Source organism: Oncorhynchus mykiss, chromosome 2 (genome assembly GCF_013265735.2).
Source record: "Oncorhynchus mykiss isolate Arlee chromosome 2, USDA_OmykA_1.1, whole genome shotgun sequence".
In the NCBI taxonomy this organism is placed as follows: domain Eukaryota; kingdom Metazoa; phylum Chordata; class Actinopteri; order Salmoniformes; family Salmonidae; genus Oncorhynchus; species Oncorhynchus mykiss.
In genome coordinates this window covers 56700687-56715967 of record NC_048566.1, presented here as the reverse complement: position 1 = coordinate 56715967, position 15281 = coordinate 56700687, and the positions used below count along the sequence as shown (strand labels likewise).

The window sequence follows — 15281 nt, the reverse complement described above, 5'->3', positions numbered from 1 at the left end:
CTGGATATCTATATTCCCAGCCATGTGAAATCCATAGATCCATAGGACCTAATGAATTTATTTCATTTGGCAGATTTCCTTATATGGACTGTAACTCAGTAAAATATTTTTAATTGTTGCGTTTATATTTTTGTTCAGTGTAGTTCGACCAGTTGTCGTCAGCAACTGATATTTTAGAATACGGTTGTCATATTGGTAGGTTTGTCAGCAACAAATTATTTAGCTAGCTTCGTGAATTTAACATTTTATTTAACTAGGCAAGTCAGTTAAGAACAAATTCTTATTTACAATGACGGCCTGCACCGGCTTGACCCGGACGACGCTGGGCCAATTGTGCACCGCCCTATGGGACTCCCAATCGCGGCCGGTTGTGATACAGCCTGAATTCAAACCAGGGTGTCTGTAGTGACACCTCTAGCACTGAGATGCCTCCTTAGGCCACTGAGCCCCTTGGGAGCCCATAAATGAAATCCTCCTCGTAATGAACAGTGTCGAGTGTCCTGACGAGAAGGAAAAATGTTCTAGCTTTGCCAGACAATATCGGCCATCATTCATTTGGATACATCCAAATAAATGTCAATAGAAAACAGCTTAAACAAACGCAAATGGAGCTACTATGCTACTACACTGGAGCTACTATGCTACTACACTGGAGCTACTATGCTGCTATTTTGGCTGCAGAGGTTGACCGTGTTAGCCATTGCTAGTTGGCTAATTAGCAAGCAAGGGATAAGAACGTTGCCAGCGAGCATGGTAATGGAACATATAGAACAAACAACTTGGTTGCGTCTCTAGCAACAAAAAAATGAAAGTATGAATTTGCTTAGAAAAATGAAAAAAATAATTAGTACCATTGTTTTCTTTGGCAACTGTAAAAGCAGGATAAACGGCTCCGTTCTGATCATTACCTTGGAAATATTTACTCAGCAAAGGGACTCTGCTCCAAAGTAAATGTACAGAACGTCTGCGTTTATCCCTTACATAATGGCTACCAGAAAAAGTCACCACCAACTGATGGTGACACGGAAATTCAGGTCAGGGTCATTTCATGTGAAAGTGGAACAAAAAATGTCCATTAAATTCACCATCTACATTTGACACAAATGCCAAATATATGCCAAATGCCAAATCCTTGACATTTGCTACAAGAATGACTAAATTGACTAAATTCTCTTGAACACTGAAACAAAATGTTTGACTGCTGGATCATACAAAAGCAAGTTTCTGAATACGCTTAGTTAAAGTCCCAAAAAGATAAATGTTATGATCGAAGGATCAACTGTAATAATATAATTCATTTCCTCATCCAGTCAAGACAGGAGGTTAAACCTAGTGATGGGCAAATGAGGTCTCTGAACCTAACAATAGATGAGACAACAGATGAGACAATTTGACAAATTAGAGATCTTTGTTGAACAGAACAAAGAGCACCTACGTGGTTATGAGATGAGTGAGAAAGCGAGAGAGGTGTCAGACTGTATGCAGTGCTACAATCAACCTGTTGAGTTGCTGTTGTAATGTGGCTTACAATCCCAAATGAAAGAGCATTAACTCTGCAATAATAGCATGAGAATTTGGAGAGATTTGGACTCAACTTTCACTTATTATTTCTGTGGCTCCATATAGAAAATGGCAAATCTTCTACATCCTGATCTTTTTGTCAGAGCCTCCCTGGGGCCATACTTTACATTTTTTTAAAGTTTCTCCATCTCAAAAAGAGTATCAGCCAATTAAAATAGTAGATTAACGTGCACATGATAGAACGTTACATTACAGCCAAAACACTCCTCAATGTCTAATCAAATGGCTAACCAGACTATTTGCATTGCCCCCCCTTTTACACTGCTGCTACTCTGTTATTATCTATGCATAGTCACTTTAATAACTCTACCTACATGTACACTACCGTTCAAAAGTATGGGGTCACTTAGAAATGTCCTTGTTTTTGAAAGAAAAGCCATTTTTAGTCCATTAAAATATCAAATTGGGCCTCCCGAGTGGTGCAGTGGTCTAAGGCACTGCATTGCAGTGCTAGCTGTGCCACCAGAGACTCTGGGTTCGAGCCCAGGCTCTGTCGCAGCCGGCCGCCACTGGGAGGTCCATGGGGCGGTGCACAATTCGCCTAGGCTGGGCGCAGTGCACGCTGACCAGGTCACTAGGTGTACGGTGTTTCCTCTAACACATTGGTGCGGCTGGCTTCCGGGTTGGATGCGCGCCGTGTTAAGAAGCAGTGCGGCTTGGTTGGGTTGTGTTTCGGAGGACGCATGGCTCTCGACCTTCGCCTCTCCCGAGTCCGTACGGGATTTGTAGCGATGAGACAACTACTAACAACAGGATACCACGAAATTGGGAAGAAAAAGGGTGTAAAAAAAATTACTTTAAAAAATGTTTAAATAACATCAAATTGATCAGAAATACAGTGTAGACATTGTTCATGTTGTAAATAACTATATAACTATTGTAAATATATAACTATTGTAGCCATCACTCCTGTGTTCCAATGGCACGTTGTGCTAGCTAATCCTAGTAGATCATTTTAAAAGGCTAATTGATCATTAGAAAACCCTTTTGCAATAATGTTAGCACAGCTGAAAACTGTTGTTCTAATTAAAGAAGCAATAAAACGGGCCTTTAGACTAGTTGAGTACCTATAGTATCAGCATTTGTGGGTTCGATTACAGGCTCAAAATGGCCAGAAACAAAGAGCATTCTTCTGAAACTCGTCAGTCTATTCTTGCACTGATAAATGATGGCTATTCCATGTGCGAAATTGCCAAGAAACTGAAGATCGCGTACAATGCTGTGTACTAATCCCTTAACAGAACAGCGCAAACTGGCTCTAACCAGAATAGAAAGAAGAGTGCACAATTGATTAAGAGGGCAAAGTACATTAGAGTGTCTAGTTTGAGAAACAGATTCCTCTCAAGTCCTCAACTGGCAGCTTCATTAAATAGTACCCGAAAAACACCAGTCTCAACATCAACAGTGAAGAGGCGACTCTGGGATGCTGGCCTTCTAGGTCCTCTTGCTCAGTTATGCACCAGGGCCTCCCACTCCTCTTTCTATTCTGGTTAGAGCCAGTTTGCACTGTTCTGTGAAGGGAAACATTGAAATTGTTGCATGTTGCATTTATATTTTTGTTCAGTGTATATCTAGACTTAAGGTGGGTTGCACCAACATGGATTAACTCATAAACTGGGTTAAATCAAGGTTTATCTAATAATCTTGTTGCACCAAATTTTAAACCTAGTTTTAAATGCATCCTAGTTAAATTCTTCCTCTAATCTAAGTTTAGTATTCACTTTAAACCTAGATTTATTTGAAACCTGTTGCGCAATGATTTTATTTTAATACAAATATTAACTTAGATTGGCGATGAATTCTAATCTGCCACTTGAGGTGGTTTAACTAATAAAATGGCAGCATATCTACTGTGGAGAGACCAAAACGACAGAGTTCCTCAGAGAATAATTAGAGAGAGGTTGAATCCTGTTGAGTTTTATGATAATTAACTCATTATTAGTAGGCTATTTTTGTGCCCATTTTGTACGACAATTGAATTGGGGCTTATGATTTGCCCTGCCTTGATACAGCATGTTGCATAACATCATCATTTGTAACGGGCCTGATAATGCAACTTCACTACAATGTTACGGTTAATGTTAGTTTTAACGTGCATTATAGGCACTGATATTTACGCTTGCTAAATATTGGTGGATAGAGTTGTCCGTCGTTGTCATAGGGGTTATGGAGAGGGGCAAACTGCTGGGGAATCATCTCGCATATCGTCTGGGTGATAGGATCAATTCCCTTGGATGGAGGCCCCGCTCCGGTCTGAAATATCCCCCGCGTCTTCTCTGCTGCATCCTTTTTTGGCTTTAAAAAAAAGGGGGTGCCTCTTCTCCGTCACATAAAAAGGGCCCAGGTTGCTTCCTTCTTTTTGACAGTCGTGATGCCTGTCTTTTGATCCTCCGGTAACAGTTACGTTACTCATTTCCTCCATCAGCTCCGACAATAGTGCCATGATCAGGTGGCTAGCGGACAAATAATAAAATGGCTAAATAAATGAAAATATTTTATGCCATCTAGCTTGGTTTATTAACTAGCTAGCTACAGTAGCTAACGTTAGCTAACAAATACATTTTCTGTCTAGTACTGGCAAATAACAGATTTTATTTCAAAATCAACCAACCCATGAGAACCTTTCACGATGGAGTTGCAGTAGTTTTAACGTTACATTGTTATTATTTTACCAAGGAACAGCAACTTTGTGGCCTCATTTGTCAAGTAGGCTAGCTACTTTGTTTCAACTCACAAAATACCTCTTATATTGGTCTAACATGTCACTAATCATAGTTTAAAAATGTTAAATCAATTTACTGATCCAGAGTTAAAACTAAGTGGTGCAACACATCTCTGATTAATTATAAACCTAGATTTACAAAACCTAGATTAGCTCAAATCCTAGATTAATTTAAACCATGTTGGTGCAACCCACCCTTAATATATTTTCTTTCTTTACAGTTATGATAGTTAAATTTTTATGAAGATCTTCATCCATAACCATCAGTTACACGGTCATACGGTAATTGTGCCAGCCCTAAAGTCAAGAACACTCATTATCATCTTACAGATGGCAGTATTTCAGTAAAAGTCAGATATTTTAAAATAAGTTTTTTCGCGAGTCCAGACTCTAACCCACATTGGTGAGCATCCACACTAGATGAAAGGTTATCGTTCTACAGTACACCTGACAATCAACTGAGCAACGCATCCTACTGAACGCTGTAGGCCTATTAATAAGGTGGTAATGGAAGACAATTCAGTGCTTTCAGGGTATGTTTATTGTCAGTGACATCTGCAAATAATACATGTACTGTACATAATTTTTTTTAAATAACTCGTATGTAAAATGTAGCAATTCAACAATAAATGCCGTTTACCCTGCACATCTCTTACAGCCTCATTGCTCAAGTGGTTTGCAAGTAATTTCCGTTTTTCTAATGGTTGTCAATTCCTTTGGTTTATCTTTTTCGCTGTGCTCATCTCCGTCTGTGCAGTGCAACTATTTGCAATGCATCAGTGCAACAATGTCATCATATCCGGCCAAAGTGATCACACCAACGCACTTTCCCTTTTCAACTTTCCCCGACTAAATGTTGTTATTTTAGTTTTAGGTAAAAAAATAATTATTTAAAGACAAAAAAAAAAACAGGAAAAAAAAGGTGTCATTTAGACCATCTTTAAAAGACCCCTGACAACTAATATCAACACACTTACATTTAGTTTTGGAGAAATTATTTGTCTTCTGTAGGTTTAAACAAATTCCGTTACCAAAAACCCACATCTTTAAGATATTTTCTAATTTCGATCCCCCGTGAGGAGGGAGGATAACGAAAGTTCACAGAAGTAACAAGAAACGATAGACCCACTAGTTAGTGTTTCTACTGATAGCAAGGTTGTTTATGAATTATGAAGTGATTACAACCAGTAATTCTGTTACCAAATCTATAACTGAATTACTGCAATTGTATTGGCAACAATGGGAACTCATATAGTCACAAACTGGCACCGGCCATCCACGGATGTTGAAAATTTGTGGACATTTGGTCAGTCCGCCCTAGCCGGACCAAATCTGAACCAATCCTAGACGTCTATGTTTCACGAGTTTGGACAGCGCAGTACAGTACAGTGAAGAAAAGTAGAGTACAGTAGAATTCAATACAGTAGAGCACACTAGAGTACAGTGTAATGTACTGTATTGTGCTCTACTAAACATATCTACTCTACTGTACTATAGTGTTCTCTACTGAGCCGTAATGTGCAAACTTGTGAAACAGACTTCTGTGATTGGTTCAGATTTGGTCTGGTCCAGGCCAACCAAATGTGGTCTTGTTTTGGGGGCGGAGCTCGTTACAATAATAGCCACTGTGTAGAAAATTACCAAAATATGCTAAATAAAGATATGGCATATTTCTAGATTTGTGTACCTATTCAGGATACATGAGAATGATATTAATATTCAGAACCATGCATTTCTATATAGTACAGATCAGGGACCCATGATGTAATTCCGTTACCTTTAATTGTCTCCTCGTACACTCGAAAGGGCCAGCTTGGTATAGGAACAGTCACATGCAAATCGCCTCTAAAGGACATTAAAAGGATCCATTCATAAATAACCGAAGTCGCAACAACGCCATGCGAGGTCTGCTAACAATACACAGACAGTGTTCTGTTACTATTCTTTCTGGCATTGCCTCTATAGACTTGTATGATATTATCTGCAAAAGTAGACAAACCATACTGTGAAAGAAATGCAGTAGCCTGTATTCAGTTTTAGTTAACAAGATTAAAAATATCCCCTTAACTGGGCCTCGGGACTAAAAGAGCAACAACAATGTAGAAAATGCCCAAAATACACTGGGTTTAGTTTCACCTCACACCGGCTGCTCTCGCTGCCTAACAGAGTGAAGTTAACCATTACAATACACCCCGGGGAGGACAAAAGTAGTCCCTTCGCTAATTGACTGCTTTTACCTCTCCCTCTAAACCGATTCAGCCAAACACGTGTTACGGCACAGTCCGACTGTGTGCCTGACTGCTAGACAGACTGGCAGACAGACTGGCTGACAGACTGGTTGATACACAGAGTGACGAGCGAGTGGTGGCGTTGCTCCAAGCCATCTTTTCTTTGCAGTCACTGACAACGGATGGCTGAGTTGATGATTCCTCTCCACAAGACCACATTACACTTGTCACACCCAAACCAAACTGTGTTGCCAGATGCTTGTGGCCTTGATGTTTATTTGACTTTAAAAAGAAAATGTATTTAACCTTTTATTTTTTTCAGGGAGTCATACGGCTAACGGCTTTAATGACGTGGCAGCTGCGTTCATATAGATGCCGCCATATTGTAAGGACCAATAGGAATGCCGGCTGAATAATCTGCTTTCTACTATTTAGCGAGAGGCAGGACCTATTTCTATAGAAAAAGCCAACCTTTTATATGCATGTTGTACATGTCAAAAACAGCCAACCAGTGCCCACACATGAGACTACAGCAGATTATAGTGAGAGGTTCATATTGAGCTGCAAAGGAAACTGACAAAAGACTGACATGTAACCAGTTTAATGTGGGGGGGAATTATTATTTTATATTGCTTCCTGTGACAAACTCCACATTACATATGGCAATCCAGACACGAATGGAAATACAAGTCTTTCACGGTTAGACTTCACGGATATCATCTTTACAGTAAAAGCGCGAGCTAAGGGACCACTAACTCAATCCTCGCCGCTGAATAATTCACATTCTTTCCAAATATATCAAATCACTCTCGCCCATAGCCGATCGAGATCTAAAGTGACAGAGAGGTACCTCAAGAGGACCCTGCCACGGGAGAAAAACATGGCGAGAACAAAGTGTCCCTACATCATATAATAATTTTTTAAAAAGCAAGGTTGTTCTTAGGGAAGTGGGTGTTTGGTGTTAAGAGATTCAACCCAACGCTGTAGTACACAGAATCGTGTTTTTCATCGAGAAGGTCTAGATTCATCTTACTAAGACTTAATGTTTTTTCACACATTTTCCTGTAAAGCAGGAAAGTCAACAGTAACTCCTGGTGGTGGGTCTGTGTGCAACCGAGCCCAAAAGACAACGAGCTGTTTCTCACACAGAAACCATTGAGGTAACGTTGAATTAGGGTTCCTTAGACGTTACATCAGGGTCAAGGACGTACAGTAGGTATGTGACGTGGCACACTGGGACATAGCCAGTCTACATCGGATATATCTTGGTGTTTCTCAACCCTCCCGCTCAGGGGACCAGCTCCGGCACCTGTGGTGTTGCTGGCCGGTCCTTCAAAATGGTTTTCCAACACCTATTTAGTCAGTTCTCAAGGGTTTGTTTTAAATGTAACAGTTCCTGAAAAAGTGTTAGTTTTACTACAAGCAGTCCTCCAAGGAGGAGGAACCACAGCTTCCCAGTCTCTGGTAGAAATATAGTGGGTATGTCCTCGACAGTGTGACACCAAATGTACATTTTCTTCGTCACATACACAGTTCACAGCTGGTATAAAAGCAACGTCGAAATGCCGGGGCAGCGCTACAGTGTAGGCGGAGTTCCACAGAGACAGCAGTGATCCCACGTCAGTGAGCCTGAGAAACAGTCAAGACACCTCAGAGGGCATAAACGTTGTGGAACCTCGCAGCTTGACATGTCACGCCATGAATGGAGCTGAAGTCATTCCTTATTCTACATGTCAGAAAAAGAGAGGTTTGTTATAGATACTACACTTCTAGAAATTGGAACAGTCCGCAATGCTGTGCCCTGCTGAACAGGCCTCCGGTTCTTAACCTTTTAAGTGCCTATCAAGAGTCCAAAACGTGGAGGCACAGCAGCGTTCTGGAATATTGGGCTGTCGGCTTTCATACGTTCCAAATTCTTAGCGCGGCTCAAGCAATTTTCGGGGCCAACTGTCAAGACATTCAAATGAACAGAGGATGCGTACGCGGTGCCGGTGTTGCTTTGGAATTTTGGGGAGTTGCGCGGGCGGGCTGGGCGTCCCCCACGGATGGTGGTCTCAGAGCCACGTAGCTATGGCACAACGGGATGCCGGACTATCGCGTCTCTGCGTCTGTGGATGCCGGATTACACTTAAAACACTGCCACTGCCAGCACTTAATTGTCCTGCGTCATAAGAAAGTAACACGCACACAGTTACAGCAGTAGACACACAACCTCAGGGACCCCACCTAAAGACTGACGACACATAGTGGGACCCTCGTCCTGTGCCCCCCCCCGGCTAAACAAGATTAAGAACTCACAACGCCCAGGAGAGTAATCGACCTCAGATACCTTGGATAATCCATATCCTAATTGCCTTCCTTACAGTCGGAACAATTTCCATTTAATTTCCATCTCTCATATCTGAATGAAAATGCATAAAAGGCTAATTTCCTCCTCCTGATATCGTGGTGTTGATAAAAATATTTTAAAAAGTAAGGTTTTGCATTTCATTTCAACCCACTGTTTGATGGTGAATAAATCGCACAGTACGTGGAAGCCAAGTTAATAATCAAATGAGTGCCATAAGAGGCAGGCAGGAATCCGCAGGGGCGTTTTCTTATCACTGGCTTGGCAGTGTTGTGTTTGCATATATATTGAATCCAGTGATCTGCCACTATGTTCAGTAGCAGCAATTGTTTGATTATACAAATCTAAGTTCTACATTTGAGACAGTTATACTTGATTGATGAATTAAGGTCACTAATTAGTAAAAATAATAATAATAATAAGTCTAGGTCTAAAATGAAAGAAAAACAAAAACCTGCAGACACTAGGCCCTTCGTGGGATGAGTTTGACAACCCTGGTTCGAAGGAATCTGGCCCTTGTCATCAATGATTTGCATGTTAAAAGTTTTTCTGAACAGAAACTGGAGACATAGCTGAAGATCGGTCTTATAGCGATGCCCAACCAACACTGCTGTATAATTTACCAGAGTCATTGCCATATCTATGCCACACTAAAAAGAGAACTGTTAAAATTAGCAATGTGAGCCACATTTTCAAACTGGATTCAACTGAATCCCATTCGAAACGGCCGTCGGACAGATAATCAAATCACAGCTTGGATAACGAGGTCTGTTCTATCAGACTGCTACGATGAGAAGGTATCCACCTGTGTTGTGGGCTGGCTTGGGTGAGTGGGAGTGGGAAAAGTGCTGAGCGTGCTAGTAAAGCTGTCAAATGCCTCTTGCCACCCCGAATTAAGCCAATGTTTGCTCTCTGCGGATGCCGTTAGGTTGCGTGTGTGTGCGTATGCACGGGTACGTGTGTGGTTGCATGTGTGCGACTGACTATGTATGAATGCATGCATGTGTTTGTGGGCGCGGTTGACTGTGTACATGTGCAGTTAAAACAGAGTGAAGCAGATGTCAGTGCCTGTGGAGTGTGATGTACGACGCAGGATACCGCTACACCTCAAAAACAAACCAGGGGTGATGTAACAAGCTGTAATGGAGCAGTTCATTCGCCTCGCTGCTGCTGCCTCCCCGGTCAATATCAATTCATTTCTACTGTATCTAACACTACCACTGGGTTGTGTTTAATGTAAAAACATTTTTTTTAAAACATTTAAGAAAACAAATGAGCGTTTCTTATTGGACCAGTCCAGATAGTACCTCCCTGTTTCAGTCTGTTTTCTTCCGTTTGGTGCCTAAGGAACAAAACCCTGCTATTAAGGTTCGGCAAAACTGAATTAGAAAAATATATATAGACATACAAAATACTGAATTAGGTGCCAATATAAGGAACGTATTTAAAAAAAAGTTAAGTATTCTATGTTTACCTGGTGTTGCATATCAGATCCCATCGATCTACGCTAGCGATAGCCTTGGTTCGTCTCGGCTGGGTGACGTGACGCTTGACGGGAACCAGTTCGGGACCCGAGTCTCTAGCCGGGTCACAGCTAAAGCAGGTCCCCATCCCTCAACTCTGCCTTAGGAGGACAAACTAGTCTAACCTTTCCCCATGTAGCCTTCCCTCTGTTTTCATCTCCCACACTCTTTTTCCCCTCCTCTAAGTCCCATGAAGTGTTTGTCCTCCCTCTCATCCCTTCCCTCTGTTTTGCGTTTTGTCTCTTCCCCAGTCTTTGTCCTCTCACATGACACCCTCTCTCTCTTTCTCTCTCTCTCTCTCCCCCTCTTTCCACTCAGACTCAAAATGCTAATGGTTTTGTGCCCAAGCACTATTTGTCATTTGTCATTCGGGTGACAGAATGCCTACTGTCTCCCATGGTGCAGCATGGACACTGGACAGACGTTTGGGCCACAACACTGCATCCATCTGCCATCTCTCCATCACTTCCTCAATCCCTCCATTGTGTGTGTCCTCCTCCGATATCTGTGTTCTGTATGGTCAGACCCCCACACTGCTCAGACGAGCCCCTCGTGTTTGTCTATGGAATAAATATCGCTGAGCAGAAGTCACATGCCCTATGGGCCCAGGTCAAAAGTAGTGCGCTAAATAGGGAATAGGGTGCCACTTGAGATGTAGCCATGTAGTGATGAACTGGAAAAGCCCCCCCCCCCCCCCATAGAAACATAATTACTAGAATGGGAATCACTATTCAAGTGGTATGAGGGAGGGGCTTTAACCCCTCTAGTAACTCTATTTCTATGGCCTGTGGCCCACATGACAATCCCACACTACATGACGGAGACCCACGCTGGTCAAAACTACATTACGACTCAGAGCAGCCATAAAAGTGGGCGGGTGTTATTTTCGTTTCTTTTCAAGGGAGGTCTTCATTTGATATACCCTTCAAGGCGCGTTTGTTTGCATACACCTTGAATTGAAATGTGGTGGCTCTATGGGCTAGACCAGATCCGCACCCAAGTCCAAAATAATCACATTCAACTTTCCCAATGTTGTGTAGGTGGTAAAGAAACATGGTTTGGGGTCAGAGCAATGTCCAAGGCATAGACAAGAGATTTGCATGACTTCATTCCAACATATGAATGCAAAAATTCCAGTAACTTTCTCACAATTCCCAGGTATTCCAAAAATTCTGGTTGGATTTTCTGCCTATTCCCTCCTGATTCCAACCCGGGATTTCTGGAAAAGCTAGGAATTTTGGAACCCTAATTCAGTGATGATCAATATTTTTATTTAATTTGTTTTTATATTTTTTTTTATTACTCTGCTGGTAATTACAATATTGAAGGAACATCTGTGGATCTGTGGGAACCAAACAATTGATTCCCATTCAAAATCCTACTTTCCCTAACCCCTAAACCTAATTCTAACCCTAAAATAGCCATTTTCCCTTGTGGGGACTGGCGAAAAAGTTTGCGATTGTCCAAATGTTCATTGTTTGACTATTATACATTTACTCGCACACATAAACACACCCGGTTACATATTGCCTGTAGGAGAAAGGTGGACTTAACGAAAACATTAAGCGGCAATAGTCTTTATCACTCATTACTTTATCAGAGGCACACAAGACTGAGCGTAAACACACACCGACACAGTGGTGGGATCTGTGTCTTTATGCAGGGCCTCGTACCTGGCCATGCTGCCAACACGGTAAATAACCGCGCCCAGCCCAGGGAGACAACGTGCAAAGATCCCACACTGAGCTTGTGCGAGGGCGGTGAGACCGGTGTACGCAGCGTGACTTGAACAGATAGCTGGGTGAACCGAAGAAATAAAGCCAATTCTTCTCTGACATCTGGGCTGTTTGGTGTGAGATATATACAAAACACACACACTTATCTTTAAAAGGCCATTCTCCATCTCTATGTGGAGAGGAACAAAGAAGCTCATTTTAACATTACATTTATTCTGAACAAAAATATAAAAAACGCAACATGCAACAATTTCAAAGATTTTACTGAGTTGCAGTTCATTTGAGGAAATCAGTAAATTTAAATAAATTAACTAGGCACTAATCTATGGATTCCACATGACTGGGAATAAAGATATGCAATCTGTTGGTCAAAGACACCTTAAGAAAAGAAAAAAGGTAGAGGCGTGGATCAGAAAACCAGTCAGCATCTGGTGTGACCGCTATTTGCCTCATGGAGCGCGACACCTTCACATACTGTTGATTGTGGCCTGTGGAATGTTGTCCCACTCCTCTTCAATGGCTGTGCAAAGTTGCTGGATATTGGCAGAAACCGGAACACGCTGTCAAACACGTATATCCAGAGCATCCCAAACATGCTCAATGGGTGACATGTCTGGTGAGTATGCAAGCCCTGGAAGAACTGGGCCATATTCAGCTTCTGGAAATTGTGTACAGATCCTTACGACATGGGGCCGTGCATTATCATGCCAAAACATGAGGTGATGGCGGCTGATCAATTGCATGACAATGGGCCTCAGGATCTCTTCATGGTATCTCTGTGCATTCAAATTGCCATCGATAAAATGCAATAGTTTATAGCTTATGCCTACCCATACCATAATCTCACCGCCACCATGGGACACTCTGTTCACAATGTTAACGTCAGAAAACTGCTCGCACACACGTACTGCCAAATTCTCTAAAACGATGTTGGAGGCGGCTTATGGTAGAGAAATGAACATTACTTTCTCTGGCAACAGCTCTGGTGGACATTCCTGCAGTCAGCATGCCAATTGCACACGCCCTCAAAACTTAAGAAAGATGTGGCATTGTGTTTTGACACAAAACGTCACATTATAGTGGCCTTTTATTGTCCCCAGCACAAGGTGCTCCTGTGTAAGGAGCATTCGTTTCAGCTCATGAAACATGGGACCAACACTTCACATGTTGCATTTATATTTTTATAGTCCACTCTTTCCTCTGCCCACGCAAGACCTTGTCAGTCAGTCAAATAACTAAATTAGGTCATTCGAAGGCTACATCCCAAAATGGCACCCTATTCCTTACATAGGGTCTGATCAAATGTAGTGCACTATGGGTCCTGGTCAAAAGTAATTCACTATATAGGGTGCCATTTCAACCTAAAAAAAATCAGTGTCCTTACAATGCTCGCAAGATGAAATTACAAAAAATGATTGTACAGTACTAACAAAGTCTTGGCTTCTACCTTCACAAATAGAGTTTCATGCAGAGTAGGACAGAAGACCACGCACGCATCATAGCATCTATGGAGTACTCATTAATTATTAGGATATAAAGGCCATGTGTTGCAGGAAGCAAATCCTGGCAGGATAATTTATTTATAAACATCGGACGAATGGGGATTTTTACACTGTAATTTCATATTCACTAAAAAACCTCAAACGAAACTAGCCTCATCTGTCAACAACACACTTGTGTATTAACAAGCAGAGGTGATAAAACAAGTTCTCTTTCAAATATATTACATTCTGTACACAGTCATCCTCCAAGAGATAAAAGATTCGTCCAGATGTATTTAAAAACATTCAAGATTAAAATGGCAACTTGCCCCAGGACAACGTTAAAGATGAAAGACTTCCATTTTAAGTTCGCAGTCGAGTTTACGAAATGCTCTACGGGCGCCAGTCAAACATACTTTTTCAGGGGTCAGGTTGGATTTGTACTGTATGGAGAACCCGATCTCATTCTAAAAGAAGCGTTCTTAATCATTAGTGCACTGCACACACAGAGAGTTTGAGGGCTCAAACAAGTCTCCAGTGGGGCAGCATCAAAATGCATGTGTACAACACCACCGCTGCTACCAGAGACCCCAGCAGGCAACAACAGCGTCATTGTGCCGCCTCTCGCACCACACACAGAGACACAAGGGACCCAGGGCCGTTGTCACGACAGCACTACCAGGCTAGGGATATACTGGGATCAGTACAAAACACCCACACACACGCCTCGGTTCAAATACTATCAATTATTTTCACATACATTCGAAGTACAGTACCAGTCAAAAGTTTGGACACCTTCTCATTCAAGGGTTTTTCCCTTTATTTATTTTTTACCATTTTCTACATCGTAGAATAATAGTGAAGACATCAAAACTATGTAATAACACATAGAATCATGTAGTAACCAAGTAAAAAGTGTTAAACAAATCAAAATATATTTTAGTTTTAGGTTCTTCAAGGTAGCCACCCTGCCTGATGAGAGCTTTTGCACTCGTGGAATTTGACAGGTACTGTAAAGTTCTCAGATATAAACTCAGCAAAAAAAAGAAAATGGCCTCTCACTGTCAACTGCATTTATTTTCAGCAAACTGAACATGTGTAAATATGTGTATGAACATAAGATTCAACAACAGACATAAACTGAACAAGTGCCAAAGACATGTGACTAAGAGAAATGAAATATTGTGTCCCTGAACAAATGGTGTGTGTGTGTGGGGGGGGGGGGGGGGGAGGGGGGGTCGAAATCAAAAGTAACAGTCAGGATCTGATGTGGCTACCAACTGCATTAAGTACTGCAGTGCATCTCCTCCTCATGGTTTGTACCAGATTTGTCAGTTCTTGCTGTGAGATGCTACCCCACTCTTCCACCAAGGCACCTACCTGCAAGTTCCCTGTCATTTCTGGGGGGAATAAAAGTAAAAGTACTTGTTTTGGACTGTGTATTTGAAAATACTCAAATACACAGATTTGTTTTATAATACCAGATTAGAGGTCGGCCGATTAGTCGGAATGGCCGATTAATTAGGGCCGATTTCAAGTTTTCATAACAATCGGAAATCTGTATTTTTGGGTGCCGATTTGCCGATATATATATATTTTTTTACACCTTTATTTAACTAGGCAAGTCAGTTAAGAACACATTCTTATTTTCAATGATGGCCTA

General features: G+C 41.6%; 1 protein-coding gene across 17 annotated transcripts in view; it reads right to left on the bottom strand.

The window, feature by feature from the left end:
• Window positions 1-15281, bottom strand: part of LOC110492194 (pleckstrin homology domain-containing family A member 7) — a 155479-nt gene that overhangs the window by 119219 nt on the left and 20979 nt on the right. Inside the window, exon 1 of one of the 17 annotated variants that reach the window (XM_021566340.2) lies at window positions 10353-10565. The exons of the other annotated variants lie outside the window; for them this stretch is intronic. Coding sequence (XP_021422015.2) covers window positions 10353-10489 — 137 coding nt within the window. The 5' untranslated portion in view covers window positions 10490-10565. Of the gene's footprint in view, window positions 1-10352; window positions 10566-15281 lie in introns of those variants that run through there. 17 annotated transcript variants of the gene reach the window in all.